The sequence below is a fragment of the Pan troglodytes genome, chromosome 13 (genome assembly GCF_028858775.2).
Source record: "Pan troglodytes isolate AG18354 chromosome 13, NHGRI_mPanTro3-v2.0_pri, whole genome shotgun sequence".
Taxonomy (NCBI): Eukaryota; Metazoa; Chordata; class Mammalia; order Primates; family Hominidae; genus Pan; species Pan troglodytes.
Window position 1 is genome coordinate 107,903,626 of NC_072411.2, and position 16,569 is coordinate 107,920,194.

General features: G+C 47.6%; 1 protein-coding gene across 7 annotated transcripts in view; it reads left to right on the plus strand.

Annotated features, from left to right (window-relative positions):
- The first annotated feature begins 4,896 nt into the window (after window positions 1–4,896).
- Window positions 4,897–16,569, plus strand: part of NRP2 (neuropilin 2) — a 115,379-nt gene continuing 103,706 nt past the window's right edge. For 3 of the 7 annotated variants that reach the window (XM_016950360.4, XM_001136720.7, XM_016950363.4), the window contains exon 1: window positions 4,897–5,848. In XM_016950360.4, the coding sequence (XP_016805849.2) occupies window positions 5,776–5,848 (73 nt within the window). In that variant the 5' untranslated portion in view covers window positions 4,897–5,775. Of the gene's footprint in view, window positions 5,849–8,136; window positions 8,309–16,569 lie in introns of those variants that run through there. The other 4 variants (XM_063790658.1, XM_063790659.1, XM_063790660.1 and 1 more) reach the window with 3 other exon arrangements.

Below are 16,569 nucleotides of genomic sequence, written 5' to 3' on the forward strand. Positions count from 1 at the left end.
GTGGAGTTGAGGCCCGAAGCTGGGAGAGCATCATAAAGACCCTGACTCCTGGTGAGTGCTCTGGGAAAGTCATCCGAGAGAGCGTAGAAAGAACATGGGATGATAGACAATAATATGAATATAAGCTAGCTCTTCTCTTCCTTAGCCAAACAGACAGTGAGCATTTTCAAATGCTGCCTTGGTAATCAGAACTTCTGCTGATACTGGGGTTCCTTTCTTGGCAAACAAGTATGGTAACCACAGAGATTGATAAGGGTGTGAATTTCTATGGGTTTCTATGGGAATTATTCAGCTCTGGTCTTTTGATTCTGAAGCTGAGTTGTCCAACATGGTAGCTGGTAAGCACATGCGGCAATTTACATTTAAATGAATAAAATTAAATACAACCTACAGTTCAGTGACTCACTCACACTAGCCACATTTCCAGTGCGCAGTAGCCATGTGAACAGCACAGAGACCACCGTCCTTGCAGAAGATTTAATGGAGAGTGCTGTTTTAAGGGAGAGGGTTGACTGGGTCTTTTTGATATGCTTATGCCTCAAAGGTAGAAAAATTAATGTAGCATAGGAAGATCAGACTCATGCTAAAGCCAGGCAGACTGGAAGAAGCAATAGGGCTTCTTTAGGTTCTTTTTCCAAGGATTCCAGGGAGGTCTGAATGAATTTTGCACATTTTGCTGCTGCTTTTTAAATTTTGTCTCATAAGGGCCCCTCCTACCAGATCCAGTGTTTGTGTCTGAGGAAGAAATGAGATATACACACAGTATGGAGTGAAGGAGATTTCAATAGTTTATGGAAATCTGTAAGGATTCCAGAAACCCACCAAATAGAATATACTAGAAATATCAATTTAGAATAGAAATGTCAAATAGAAACTACTGGGCAATATTCAAGTGTGCTGAAAAAAAAAAAAAGTTGATTGTTTAAAAGGCGAGTAAGAAAAACAAACAAACAAAAAAAACCTTAGTGACCAGAAACCTGGACTTTGACATCAAACAAAAGAGAGAATAATAAATTAGGACCTATTCCATTTTAACTGAAGCTTTGCTTCTGAGACAGATGTAGCTAAACCTTAACTAGGGCAGTGTGGTAAATTACAGATTAAGATGCAATTATGCCTTAGATCTTTCCTTTTCAGGGTGAGAGCTTATTGATGTTAGGGCTCCGATAAGGGGAAGCACCATGTGACACGTGATATCTATTGTGGAAGCATGAAACTTCTGGAGCTTTTAGATCCTGTGTTCCCGAGAGGCAAGACCTAAATCTCTGTCTTGCTCGCATACCTCTGGCATAGTCATGCATCCATGAACATTTCGTAAGTACAGTGGGATGAACACAGATGGAAAAGCATACCTGAAACGAACCTCTAGTAACCACCAATGGTTGAGTGGGCTGGTGGTGAAAGGTCTGGCTCCAGCTCATAAACCCATCAGCCGCTACTTTGAACATGTCCCTGCAAAGCTCCTGCCTGCATGAGGCGAGGCTTTTGGTGTTTTCAAATTGGCTCTCTGCAGTTGCTGCTAAAGGTCACAGGTAAATCTGGGAATTCCACCACTGCGGCATTTTCGAGAACTTGTTCTTGGTGGTTTTTCCAAGAAACCTGAAACATCTGCCCCATATTGAAAAGTACCCAGAGAGGAAATGTGAAGGAATACTTGTCCAGGTTTCCTTCAACGGAAGAGCATTTATGGAAGGCTGTGTGTAAATAGAACACATCAGATCAGAAGTTCCCAACTACTGGTCTGTGGAGGCTTTGCATCAGAATCACCTAAGATGTGTGTTAAAAATACAGATTCCCAAAGACCACTCCAGACTCAAGGAATTTCACCTGCAGGAAAATGGTTCCCAGGGATCAGAATTTTTAACACTTCCTCCAGGTGATGCTGATATACCCTAAGGTTTGGGACTGTCTAGCTGGGAACACTTAACTTTCCACAGGGGTGTGGCTTGGTAACAGCTTTCTCTTAGCATCCTTTACCAACCTGTTTCATGTTCCCCCACATCCCTTCCCGTCAAAGGAATGGAATGTGGGGTGGATTATCTAGTATTATTTTACAATTAAGGATAATGACATGAAACATCCTAGGTGAGTCAGTGATGTGGCCAGGAATCTCAGCTTCGCTAATTAGCTGTTATCTAGTCAGCTCAGTGTTTTTGTTCACAAACCCGATTTTTGACACTGGCCTTTAGGTAGGCAGGCTTCCCTATGGGCCAGGGATGTGGACTCACAAAATACTGAAAAGCACGGTGCCTACCTAGCTCTTTACCACTATACCTCTGGTGGAAACCAAACCAACTGCAGTCAAACCCTGAGATCCCAGTCTAGAGGGAAACAAGACTGGCAGGTCTGAGCCAGTCCCAGTGTGAAGAATTTCCCTAAAGATTTGTTTTCCATGTGGCACATGTGAGATTTGTGTTTAGTTCCCAAGAGTCCTTGGAAGTCTTAGGTTAAAACAATTCTAAGCCCTCTCTGGGCCGGTGGGGTCTTGTTCAGAGTAGGCTGGGGAGAGATCGGCCTCACTCTGAATCTTCCCTGGTCTGATAAAGCACTTTGAACTCCTTGGAATTAAAAGCACCACCAGAAGTGTGACCCTGGGTGGTGTTACCATTATTTATTGAGTGCTGCCCCCTAGAGGATTAAAAAATGGTCTGGCCGCTTGAGTCCCCAGGGATGGAAACCTGAGACTCACTCTCTGTCCAACTGCAGGAAATGAGGCCTTCACTCAAGGCCAGTGGGAAGTCTTGCAGCCCTGGTACAGAGGACTCCCAGGAAGTAAGTGAGCGTCCCCTGTAGGACACCGCTGAAAAATGAAAAGTTATAGTGTAGGCAACCAGGCCAGGAACAAAACTGATTCTGACTTTTCTCTACTCTGGAAGCAGCCTGATGGGGACCTTCATCCCTGAGACCCCAAGACCAGAAGTCCAGGGTTGTCATTCTTATGGTTCTCCAGTGGGCTTAGGTTTACCTTTTCTCTCTTCTTTCCCCCTTTCACAGTGCCCTTCACCTAAACCCTGGCTACATTATTCTCAGAAACAGGAGTCTCCCACATTGGGCACTGGCTAAAATGGTTTGGCATGCCTGGTGAGTGGTGGGGAGAGGTGATATTAAATGGCCCTCTCTATTCAGGGACTGTCACTACAGATAGCGTTCTTTGTCCTTAGATTAGCATCTTGGCAATGACATAAACCGGGATCTCTGCTTAAGGTTAATAATCCAAACTGCTCTTTTACTTTGTTAAATATTTAAGGCTTGGAGTCATTCTTTACAATTGAGCTTTAAAGAGGAGAAATGTAAATCTGGAGTTTTTAATAATGTGGATGTGTTCTCAAGCCTAGAAAGGAAGGAAGAAGGAAGGAAAGGAGGGAGGAAGAGGAAGGAGGGAGGCAAAGAGGGAATGAAAGGTAGCATTTAGGCTAGCCAAGAGACATGCTCCCTGGAAGAACTCAGAGGCCTCTGTGCTGTGCCTTTCCCAACCAGGCATCTGAGATTAACAGTGTGATAGTCAACCTGTGGATTTCCACTCTAAAATCCCGCCCCACCCCCCAACACAGCTTGGCTCAACTATTTGCAAATCACTTCTGATTCAATTTTGTTTTGGTTATCTCAGTGTAAATAACAGTTAAGTGGGAGTTACAGATTTTTCAAACACTAAAAGTGATAAACAAAGCTAATGGGCAAGTCCAGATAAGGAGGGAAACCACCCAGAAGAATCCACAAGTACAAGCCAAGAAGAAAATGGGTAGTCAGGTGTGTGTTTCTCGTCACCGAAACTGTATTTTTCTTAATCTACAGAAAATTTTACTTTCTTAATTAAAAAAAAATCTTAATCTGTAAATATTTTTCTGAATTTTCTTATTTTTCATATACCTCTTTTGTGGCAGAAAAGGTGTACATGTGCAGGGTGTAATTTAGGCTGTTTCTGTTGCAGTCTTTATGATAATGTAGTAATAGGTGTCTGGTGAAGCAAGACAGTTTGGAATCCACAAAGCCATCCTCAGAAACAAAGATACAAGTGTTTCCCCAACTGTTAGCTTGCAGTTCCCTCTAAACAGTTTTCACGCCTCCATTTAAAAATAGTTGGCATAATGATGTTTTCTTTCTCTAGGCTTTGTGACCACGTTTCCATGGGGGAAAATGTGAATAGACGTAGTTACAGTAGCATTTGGATGAGACGCCTTCAAGCACCTATACTTTTTCGGGGGAACTTGATGGAATCCAATTTAATTACCTGAAGAAATTATTTGCTGAAGAAAATCTTTCCTCTTTTTAGCGTAGTTACAAGTTAAAGGCGCAGGGGTAACGAAATCCTAACCCAGAGAGGAGCAGAGCATGTTTGGGACATAACAAAGGATCTGAGTAGTAAACGCCGCGAGTGTTTGGGGTTTTATTCAGACCGGGCTGACGGTGTGTGTCGCCGCCACGCACCGCTGCCTGTTCGAACGCATGGCTGAGCTGCCGACCGGCTCGCTACCCCAAACACCGTACGCCACCCAACTCCTCTTGTAACGCCATCGCGCGTGGCATTGTGTTGGGTTCTGCGTGTGTGGCATCGGAGTCGTGGAATTTAGGGGGAACAAGGCTTTTCCCCCCGTCCCCCCGGGGTCTCCCTTGGGTGGGGGCGACACGGCCAAGGGCGGCGCGCCCTGGGGGTGCCCGGGGGCGCTTCTTCCCCAGGGCGTTACGCACCGGCGGCCCGGCGCGGAGGTGCGCGGGGGCGATCGGGAGATGCGGGGCGGGCGAGGGGTGGTGGGGTGGGCGCCGCCTTAACTTCGATCCTGCGGCGGCCCGAGAGAAGCCGCCGCCGCCCCGCCCGAGCTGGGTGCCGCGGCACTCTGCTCTGCGCCGCGCGTCTCCGCTGCTGCCTCTTTAATCAGGAACACAGAAGGGGCGGGCCCTGAGCCGGCGCGTAATCGGATAGCTCTGCCGCGGCTCTGACATCCACATGCTGCTCGGCCTGAAAAGGCAGTGGGGAGCCGGAGGGGAGGCAGAGATCGCGAGCGAGGCACCAGCCTGCAGCCGGCCCCCAGCACATCCTCAGCCGCACAGACACTCGGCGAGGTGGAGGTGAGGGCGGGCGCCAGCGAACTCGGAGAGGGGCTCGCTCACTCCCAGGCGATCCCAGCCGCCACCGCCGCCGCACCAGCAGCAGCAACAGCAGCAGCAGCTTCCTTCCTCAGACTCCCCTCGAGAGGCTGGCCAAGCGGGTGTAGCCGTTGGGGGAGGCTCCCGCCGGGGGAACCCGGCGAGGACAAGAGCAGGGCGGCCGCCTTCCACTCGGGCTGTCCGGCGGCGGCTGCCTCCGCCCGCGTGTCCGTCAAGGGTGCCACGGGATGTGTGTCAGTTTACGCCTCTGAGATCACACAGCTGCCTGGGGGCAGTGTGATGCCCAAGGCAAGTCTTGGTTTTAATTATTATTATTATCATTATTGTTACGCTTGGCTTTCGGGAAATACTCGTGATATTGTAGGATAAAGGAAATGACACTTTGAAGAACTGGAGAGAACATATATGCGTTTTGTTTTTGAGAGGAAAACCGTGTTCTCTTCCCGGCTTGTTCCTTCTTTGCTGATTTCAGGAGCTACTCTCCTCCTGGTGAGGTGGAAATTCCAGCAAGAATAAAGGTGAAGACAAGCCACCAGGACTCAGGAGGGAAACGCTGACCATTAGAAACCTCTGCATAAGACGTTGTAAGGAGGAAAATAAAAGAGAGAAAAACACAAAGATTTAAACAAGAAACCTACGAACCCAGCTCTGGAAAGAGCCACCTTCTCCAAAATGGATATGTTTCCTCTCACCTGGGTTTTCTTAGCCCTCTACTTTTCAAGACACCAAGTGAGAGGCCAACCAGGTAAGCCACTGAAAGTTTTTTCTATTTATTGCAACATGGTTTCCCCTTTAAAAGTGACCGCTAAAGCAGGAAGGCCACGCAGAACGGCACAGAAGAAGGCTCCCTCAGTACTCAATAATTTAAAGAGAGATCCCAGCCGGCCCTTCCTACACCACCACGGCTGCTAAAACCCAACTTTCCTCTCCTGCTAGGAGTGTGTGTGTGTGTGTGTGTGTTTTGAAACAGAATTTGGCGGTGTTCACATGTCACATATGGACTGAATCAAAGGTTTAAAAATACTACAAAGCCTTTGCATTACAGTTTTTGGGAATTTTTTTTCCCTGTCTTGAAGCAGAACACATCTCCCTTGAGTTTCTCCAACTAGCCAGTGAAATATAAATCATTTGCATTCCCTCCACTTAGTTACATTGAGCGATGTTAACTGAAGGGCTTGGGAAAGACAAGAGTTTAGTTTTGGTTTTCAGATACTGTAGATTCTTTGGAGAATGACTGGTTATGCTTCAGAATCATAAGGCTCAGGCTGGTGGAGCAAGTTGGCTTGTGGCTGAGATAGGAGCTTGGGGTTGGGTGCTGCTGGCAACCAAGACGGTTGGTCCCTTCTCTCTTCATCCATGTGTTGTCTGGGAAAGTAAATCATACGTTCTTTTAGAAATTATTATTAGCTAAAACAAATTGCAGGCCCTCGAAGGTCTCTCACTCTTGTGAAGTGGTTAGAAACTTTTGAGTGGAATTTGTTCTCAACCACTGCCAAAAAGGGTGTGTGGACAGGCCGCTGTGGAGATAAGCATTTCGAGGCCCAGAACAGTCTGGGGACCGCATTTGTGGGGAGCGGCAAGGGGTATGCTCTGGAAAGGGGAATCCATGGGGAATGCAGTGGGGTTTGTGCTTCATTCTGGGACCACTCTCTAGAGTGAGCCTCCCTACCCCTCTGAGAACGGTGTCTGGAATCTAACAACAAAACTCTTAGCAGCTGCTACAGGTCATTGGAGATGGAGAAACCATCTATGGAGGAAATGGGTGAAAGAAAGGCGAAAAAGCCTTCCTGAAGTGCCCTCACCCAAGGCACTTGCAAGGCGATGGCGGCAGTGGTAGAGCTAACTCTGCAGCCTCCTGGGCATCCCCAGAACATCAGCTAGTGGATCCTAGCCTTGCATCTGGTACTGTCACCCTTCCTTCTCCTCACCACCCCGCCTCCCCCCCCCCCCCCACCCAGCACACACACCACTTTAAGCTTGGGCATTTATTTGAGGGGGGAAGAAAATTCAGGAATGCCTTTGCCACCCAGATCCGCACGTTTGCAGCTCTTTCTTTGCCATAAGTGGTCTTCAGGGCAGCTGCAAATCCTGCCAAAGGGATGGGTGGGGGTCCCACCTGGGGAGATTTTCTGGGCCTCCCCCGTTCCCCCTTGCCTTATTTCTAAATTCCCAACTTGAAGCGGAATTAAATTACCACTCACAGACCTGGATGCTGCGTAAATTATGTATGTTTGTGTGATTCGCTGTGTGTGTGTGCACACGCGCGCGCGCCGTGAGGATGCCCACAGTATATTATGTATTCAGACACGGACTCCAGTAGGCCCCAGCGCGCGAGCGCGCACACACTGGCACTCACACTGGCGCGCACACACATGCAACTTAAGGTTCCGTGTGCTGTGCGGAGCGGGAGGGGTCGTGAAGACTCAGGGGCCATCTCCTACCCCAGATGTTCGCACATCTGTCCCCGAGCGCTACTTGGAGTGTGTGTACGTGTGTGCGCGACACCCGCTTGGACCCACTCCCGCTCTGCCACCTGCCTGCCGCGCTCTCTGCAGAACCCCCTCCCATCCCAATCCCCAGCAGTGCTGCGTCACTTCCAGAGAAGCCCAGAGGCGCGGAGTTCGGGGCAACCTCGGACCCGGGGTGGGATCTCAGGGTGGGATTCGAAGCTGGGACCTGCCAGGGACCTCCAGCTCCCCAAAATGCGATCTCAAGCCGTGAGCTGCTCAGGCTTTCAGGCGGAGCAAAGCACTGGCACCCGGGGAGCCGGCAGCGGGTGGCAAGGGCGAGGCCAAGCTACACCTCTGACTCACCCAGTGTGCGCCGGCCGGGAGGGGGGCCTGGTTCAGCCGCCGCCGCCGGCGACGAGAACCAATTCTGGGAAGGAGCAAGATGGGGCAGAAGGTGCGCGCGGGGGAGCAATTGAGCAAATAACACGGCGGTCGCGGCGCGCGGCACCTTGGGCTGGCGCGTGGCTGGGAGGCCGCATGGGCGACGCGCACCAGGCTGCCCCTCTCCTCATTGCGCCGCCTCGTCAGACCGCAGTGCAGCCGCTAGCCTGCCTCCCTCCCTGCCCCGGGCGCCCCCGCCAGTCCCCTGCGCTCCGCTCTGCGCGGCAGGCTCGCCGCGACCCCTAGAGAGACGGCTTTGAGTGGCGGGAGGCCGAGGCCGGCTGGCTTGGGAATCCAAGCGCTGGCCCAACTAGGTGAGAGGAAACTGGGGTGGGATTTCGGAGAGGAGGGCGGAGAGAGGCGGGAAGGAACCAGCTTGAGCCCCAGGAATGCGCGCAACTTGCACAGCCTCTAGAAGCGCCGCGCGCCCAGCGCCCGCCGGTGCGCAGGAACAGGTGAAGAGCACGCGGCGTGCGGCCATCCACGTGGTGGGGACGTGATAGCCCCTCAGCTCTCCTCCTAGCCCTCCCTCCCCTTCCCCGCCCCCCAGCGCCTTCTCTAACGCCGCATCGATTTGTTTGGGCTACGCAGCAGAAACAGAGCCCAGCGATCCATAAACATTCTATTAAGCAAAAATATTCCCAGCGAAAGCAAAACCGAGGCTGAAGCCTCCGCGAAGTTGGCCGCCTCCAACTACTCCATGCTTGTGCCCTCCTCCTCCTCCCCCTAAGGACACCCCCAGGGAAAAGCCTGAGGCATTTCCTCAACGCTGCCCTATGCCGGAAAGTTAGGTCTCGGCTGCAGCGCTGGTCTCCGGAGAAGCCTCTGCGGGCAGCCGCCGGCGAGTTCCCGCCTCCCCTCCCCAGCCGCCTCGCTCTTTGCTTTTCCACGTGAGAAAAAGAAATGTTCACGGCCGATGCTTCATTTTCACTGATTGATTTCTTTTTAATATCAACACAAGTTAATGGAGGCAAGGCGCGCTCTGATTAAAGGGGCTGCCCCCGCCCTTCGACTCGGGCTGGCTGCGCCGGGGGTCTTTCCCACCGGGTCTTTCCCACCGGGTCGCAGGCGTCCAGCGGCTGGGTGGCGGGCGCCGGTAGCCCTAGTGTTTGGAGGTGGGGGAGGGATTTGGAATAGACTTGTCGCCCCTCTGGGAATCATCTGGGTTGGGGAACCTTCGGGAATCAGCTTTCCAGACCAAGTTTTAGGGGATCTTGCCCATATGCGTTGCGGCTTCTGCGGCTCCGGCTGAATTTCTTCTGAAAGATAGGAGATCCACGCTCAGGTTTATTGGCGTGTGCTCCCTGCTCGGCTCCCCTCCCTCCACTTCCTTTTCTTTCGGTTTCAGACAGAGAGGAGAGCCCCCTGGCGCTAGCCATTCCCTGTCAGCGCCCACTGCGAACGTCCGCTTTGCTAGAGTTAATCATGATCTGCGGGGGGGACTGGGTTTTGCTCAGAAAATCATTCAAGTCCTGACAATGGGTTTCTTCAAATGGTGGCAACTCCCAGGCCTAATGTCCCCACCTCCGGGACACATCGCTTGGGGCCAAAAGACCCCAGACCCCATAACCATCTACCCCTCCCCTCCTCGTCTGGAGAGCTTTGATCTATGCTTGGGTTTTAACGCCATTGCCATGGACACGCGCAGATTCTCGGTCAATTCACCCTTCCGTCTGGACTGGATGATCAGATAAGAGGTGTAAATTGGCTGTGGGAGACAGGTCTGGGTTCAGACAAATCCTGAAAGAGAAGCAATGACGGTCTAGGCGCCGGATAAGGGTTTGAAGTGTTTCTTTTAGCCTGTCTCCCCAAAATGTGAGATGGCCATTGGCGAGCATAATAATTTGCAAGTAAACTGTAAACTCCTAGATTTTACGCAGACGGCCTGCTCTGGGCTCTAGGGATTGGTCTCATACCCACATTAAATGGGTGCCCAGTAAACATTTCCCCCGTGATCAGCTCCTGGAGGTAGGGAAGCTGTGGCCAGTTGCCAGCAGAGCACACAGTGCAAGACAGTGGCAAGAGGAGCACTCCCCAAAGGGCCCCGGGCAGGCCCCTACTCGTCCAAGCGGTGCCTGGTGGAATTGTGGATGCGCCAGTGCACATCAGGCTTGGAGTTTTATGTCATCCCATAGAGCCCTCAGACATTAAGCTACGGAGCACTCAACTGGCAAAATGAAAGATTGGAAGGCTGCAGTGACTGGAACCCAGGCTACCCAGACAGGACTCCTGCTGTCTACCAAATGGCTCTGATCCCCTGCTGTTGAATGTATCAAGTCCACGTTCTGCAGCAGAAAGGCCAGTTCCTATCTTCCAGGCATAGAAAAAGCTAGGAATCCAAATGCCAATTCATATGCAGTGAGGCACGAATACAAATAACAGTGAGGGAGGGGTCTGGGGTCAGTGAGGAGAGACACCAGGGACCAGATGATTCTGGGGCCCCTGGTGTTTTTCATTTCACTCAAGTCTTCCCTAAAGCAATCAGGAAAATGAACTGACTCAGGGTGACCTGAGTGTAAGACAATTCTGAATTGACAGAATTCAAGAGCCAGGTAAAGAGGTTTCCAAATATATTCTCCAAAGGTCCAGTTTGGAAAGACTTTAGGAACTTGAGCTGAGATCTTCCTTTCTTAAAAGATAGAGCAAAAGAAGAATATCTTTTTAATTTCTTGAACTGACAAGAAAGGACTTGAAAAGTGTCATCTGGGCAATGGCTTGTAGTGTTATTAACATATTTGAGGTATTTTATTATGTGACCATCACTTGCAAATGGATAATCTTTGAGATACCTTCCTTGAGTGGCAGATAAGTATATTGATCACCAGAAGTTAGTCTTTGCACTGTTCCTTCCAGGTAAGGACTTGGCTATTTGCTGATTTTTGTTTTTTAATTAACCCATTTCTGGAAGATGCTGCAGAAGTTTGTCCTGGAGAGCTACAGTATTTTTCAAAGCTTTATCTGCCTTGATGAGAAATGGTCAGAGGCTTAATGGTTTCATTGCCTAACAGGATTCAGTGGAGTAGGATTCCAGGACACAGTGGCCTTGTATCATGGCTGGCCCTCCAGGAGAAAGCATCTTCTAAAGGTTTAGGAAGCTGTCAAGTTTAGATAAGGCTGAGCTCCGATCCTCTGGGACCTTGGTTGTATTAATAAGGAGAAATTAATTTTTAACCACTGGGAACATTGCCAAATTATGTGACCTTTGGCAGACCAGCTGTGCTATAAAAATAAATCCCCCATTTCTGAAAATGCTACTCCTATCCAGTAGAACAATAACAATGTGGCATTTAGGATAGAGAAGAGTAGGATTGAGAAGAAAGGAGAGAAATAGGAGTTGGCAAAAAACAAAAAACAAAACAAAACAAAACAAAAAAACCCTTCAATGTTGTGATACATGGTTTCAGACCTGAACGTCCTATCCATCACCCCCCTTCCCCGGCCCCATGCCTAGGGTTTCCAGAACACAGGAAAGAGGGCCAGGATGACAAGGAGCTGAGTGCCTGTGTGTACAGGGAGTGGAGAAGGTGTTAAGTGCTTCCAGCCCACTCACACCCCAGCCTCAAACACATCTCTCATTGTTCACACAGACAGAGTACTGGCACAGGCAGAGAAAAGGGGGTTTTCAAACAGGCAAAATATTTGTCTTTCCCTAAATGCTACCAAGTAGGTTTGCCACTGAGAAGTTTTGTGGGGATCATCCCTGGCCTTCCCAGCTTCTGAAACATGGGAACTAGACCGCCTGGGTTTAGAATCTAGCTCAGCCACTTGCTGGCTCTGTGATCCCAGTATCCTGTGTGATCAGATACTTAGTCTCTGTGCCTCGGTTTCCCTGTCTGTAAATGTGTTTGGTAACAATACCTACTTCATAGGGTTGTTGGGCTATGTCAGATTATGTAGAATACTGTTTGGCACATATGAAGCCCATTCTGAAGTCACTGAATCTTTAAAACTGTTTCAGTGGGGTCAGTGGAATCTCGTGATCATAGAAAGCACATTATAACCATTGTGGTAAGTTGATTTTTATGAGATTTAAAAAATAATTGTTATTCTCAGTTCTTCCACCACCAAACCTCTGTGTTTTGTAAGCACCATATTATCTCTCGCCACGCTCTTCTTCAGAGAATATTCTCTGCTGAGTTCTTATCTTAGATTTATGTCTCCCTTGCATTTTTTCCCTCCTTCTTCCTCTGTTTTCAGTATTCTTACCTCCTATTTTCTTTTTAATCTCTCATTTCCTTTCCTTTTCCTCCCCTTCCATCCTTCAACACTGAGAGTGTGCTCAGCAGGGAACACTGTGTTTAAGGCGCTCTCCCGAATGTGTAATAACTTCTACTCTGGCACTAAGGCCCTTCAGCAGCTGAACTCAAAAAAGTCATCATAAAGACAAAATAGCTTTTACCCAGCAAGACTCTTAATAATCCCATTTCCCTCTGGGTCTTCATAAAGGAGTCATTATCTAATCCAGAAAAAAAGGAGGGGCTGGGAATAACAAAAGAGAAGCTCTCGGTAGCACAGAGTGCACGAGGCTGCCGGCCAGCTGAGTGCACGTGGCCGTGGTACCCTGCTCCCGCCTCCACAAATCCTGTGATAACCAGTAACCAGTTCTGGAGAGTCTTTCAGCAGAGAAGATAATGGGAATTGCAAATTACTAGACCGAATGCTAATAATAATTGTTTGGATACAGGAGAAAAAATAAAACAGATGTTCCCCAAAGGCATTCTAGGGGCTACAGAAAGGAAAATGAGGAGGGGGTTGAGTAAAGAGAGGTTTGCTGAAACCAAGCACAAGAAAATCCAATACCAACAAATGGCTTAGTGATGAAGTAATAGTCAGCATCTTCCTGGTGGTACAGATAACCAATATTTAAAGTTGCCTTTGGAAGTGTGGGGGTTGAAGGGGACAAAACCCCTGAGATAAATTAATTTTACTAGTATTAAAATTAAAATGGCCGAGTGTGGTGGCTCATGCCTGTAATCCCAGCACTTTGGGAGGAGGAGGTGGGCACATCACCTGAGGTCAGGAGTTCGAGACCAGCCTGGCCAACATAGCAAGACCCCATCCCTGCTAAAAATACACACACACACACACACACACACACACACACACACAATAGCTGGGTATGGTGGTGGGCGCCTATAATCCCAGCTACTTGGGAGACTAAGGCAGGAAAATCACTTGAACTTGGGAGGTGGAGGTTGCAGTGAGCCGAGATTGTGCCACTGCACTCTAGCCTGGGTGACAGAGTGAGACTCCGTCTCAAAAAATAAAATAAAATAAAATAAAATAAAATGTGAATGTGCTTTGAACTTTATCATTATTATCTGCTTTAGGGTGTTCTAGGAGACATAGTTCACACTACTTGTGACTAGGTATTATTATCCCAGACAAGTTATTCAAACTCTCAATTCACCACTAAGAAACATTTGCACTTAATAACAGCTGGGGGTGGGGAGGGAAGGGCAGTAGCTGTGGCCGCAGAATAATTTCTGATAGAACTCTCAGAGTCTGTCCTATCTAGTGATACTTTTGATGTTCCTTTGGTCACTTCTTAATTGGTTAATTCACCAAATCTCGATGAGTCTGACTTTTGGGAAAGGTTCTGGTTTGATCCTGTAAGACTTGCCAAAGATGGATCAGCAAGGAGTCATGACCTCAAGTTGCTGGTGGCTCAGTAGACTGGATGAGGCCCTCCAGAACTCTCACACATCTCAGAAGATGCTAAAGAGCTTCAGCCTCTCAGATGCACAGAGGAGAAAGACCACTCCCAGTATGGGAGAGGAGAAAGGGCAGAGGCAGCCTGGAGTGAGAGAGTAGGTGGGATTTAGAGCAGGGAAGGGCATACCAGGGGAAGGGGAAGGTGTGAGTAGAGAAATGGATGCTGGGTTGGTTTGGGGAACACTCAGAAGCTGCAGTTTAGAATGTATGGTGGGAAATAATTGCAAACAAGATTAGAAATAATAGCTTGGGCTCAATTCAAGGCCCAAATTGCTAGGCAAAGAGGTTTGGGTTTCACTTGCTAACCAATGGGGAGCCATTGATGTTTCAACATAAGCTTCAGTTAATCAAAATAAATGAAGACAATATTATATTACTTTTTTTTCTCCTTTGGTTTTTGGAGAGACCTCAAAATTATTCTTCTGTTTCCTTCCCCAAATGTCTCCTAAAATGGTCAGGAATTGTAATCCCAGATCTCTCATCAATGGCATCAAAATTGCATTTGCAATGAGGGCTGGAAAAGAGAGGACATAAATATAAACTAATGACATTATATCGGCTGCCCTATTGGAATTGCATTTGTTTATGATATAAGATGACAAATAATAAGGTTAACACAGGTGGCATGATTCGAGGTCAGGAGAGGTAATCGCATCAAACTTACATTTTACCGATTAAATGAGGCTTCATTTTTAGAATCTAGATTGAGGGGAGAGATGTTCAAAAGGCCCCATTTCCAGACCCAATTTCCAGTTCTCTCCTAAGTGAATTCATTGGAGGTGTTTTAAGAGAGGGAATTTGCTTCATTCTTTATTCATTTCCAAACTCATATGCTGGCTTCCTCTCCTGCTCTCTGCTTCCCTCTCTCCTTCCCTCCTAGATGGCCCTTTTATTCAGATTTTGAACTTTATCACTGCAAAAGTTCAGAAGGATTTCCATTTGCTGTGCCTTCAGGAGTGCATCATTCACTGCCACCAGTCTCCATAAATTGAGTAGATTGCATCCCTTCCCAGTTGCCTTAGGAAGTGGTCAAACAGCCACATTCCTGGGCTGATGGATTGGCTCATTTCTTCCCAGCTTAAGCCAAGATACAGATTTTATGAGACTGTCTTGTGACAGGCTGAAGTTGCTTTGAATAAAACAAAATCCAGCCTCAGCTCACAGAAATAATTCTTAAAACGCAGCTTATCCCAGGTTGGTGAGCAAAATTTGGTTAAAACCCTGAGCCAACGACTTAGATGATCTGGGTGAGGGATTTGAAGAAACTCCTTTTGGTTTTTCTTTTCATGCATCACTGTTGTTGACATGCTCACACACAGAACTGTGTATCCATAATATTTATAAATATGCAGCCACAGACTCAGTTACAAAAAGAAACTCGTGTTAGTAGACCTGATGTGATTAAAGGAGACATTTGAACTCTCCGTAATGCAAGATAGACATGTTTTCTGAAGAATCCTGGAGTTTGGTTTCAGGCTTACCAAGCAGATAGAACAGGGGTAGCACCTTGAGTAAATGTCTTATTGTCTAGGAGGGTAGAGAATCTTTTGAATTTTTGGCTCAATCTATGGGTTATAAGATCTATTCCCCACCTCACTACATGGGCTTTGGATTTTAGCACTGGAACTGACCTTTAGAATCACCCCTCTCATTCTATAGATGAGAAAACAAAGGCTCAGAGTTGTCTACTAGCTTACCCAAGGTCACACAGCTTGCTAGTGGTGAGACTAGACTTGATTACTAGGCTTTTAAATCCTGCTCCAATGCTATTTCTAATAAACTTCCTGGTGGAGTAAGTGGCAAGGTGACAACCTCCTTTCTTTTTAAGTAGAAGAAAGAGTTTCTTCTTTGCCTTGCTACCAATAATTAAATGAAAACAATGCTGTGGAAATAGGGACAAAGTGGGATTATGCTGTAGATAAGAAATAAATTATAAAGTAGATAAAGTATATTATTTTCAGAGGAAATGAGACCGATTGCTTTTCTCCACTAAGTGCCCTCAGGTATACATAGGAAATAGATGTCTCCTAGTCATCTGCTCTTTCTCTTTTCCATAGCGTTTTAAAGTAACAGGGAATGGCGATGCCCCATTTAGGGGGTTTCAAACCATGTTCCAGGAAGCCCCAGTGGACTTGCAGAGAAGCCCTTCTGAGCTGAGGGCAGGAACTAGGAGGCCTGGACACTACAATGCTTCTGGCTACCTCCCTCCCAGCATCCAAGAAGAACTCCCTTTTATGTTCTTTGTACATGGGAGGTCTAGGTAGAGTTTTGTTCAAGAAAAAAAAAAGTACTTAAAAAAAAACAAATAAATTTGAAAGCTACACACCTAATTCAGTCCATTCTTTGAATTACAGTTTGTGAAGCTGAGCCCCAGAAAGGTCAAATTGAGTGAGTTAAGAGTTGGGTACCATCTCCCATCTTTCTGCTAATGTTGATCCCTCCCTTTCCTGGTAACCCAGTCCCATCACCCCAGACTCACCTTTTACAACAACTGGGCCCTCTAATCCCACATTCAGCCAATGGCCAAGTTTCCCTGGTTTTGCCAAGGACTTTTTCCTTCAGTTCAACTAAAGCGAGGGATCTGATTGGTCTTTTACCAAGCTGTCGTGAAGTAAGCTATAGTAATCAGATTATTTGCTACAGTCAGGCTTCAGTATTTAGCAAATATTATTGTCAAGTTCAGGTTATCCAGTGTTCCTTTAAAACAATGCCAACTACATTTTTCTAGAAGGCAGACCAGATTTTTAAAAGATCTTCTTTTCCCATTCTTAATACTTCTTAAAAATTAAATATTCGCAAGGAAAGTGATTGGGTTCTGTAGGAAGGTGAGTTCTTAAGTGAAGGGGTACAACATCCCTTT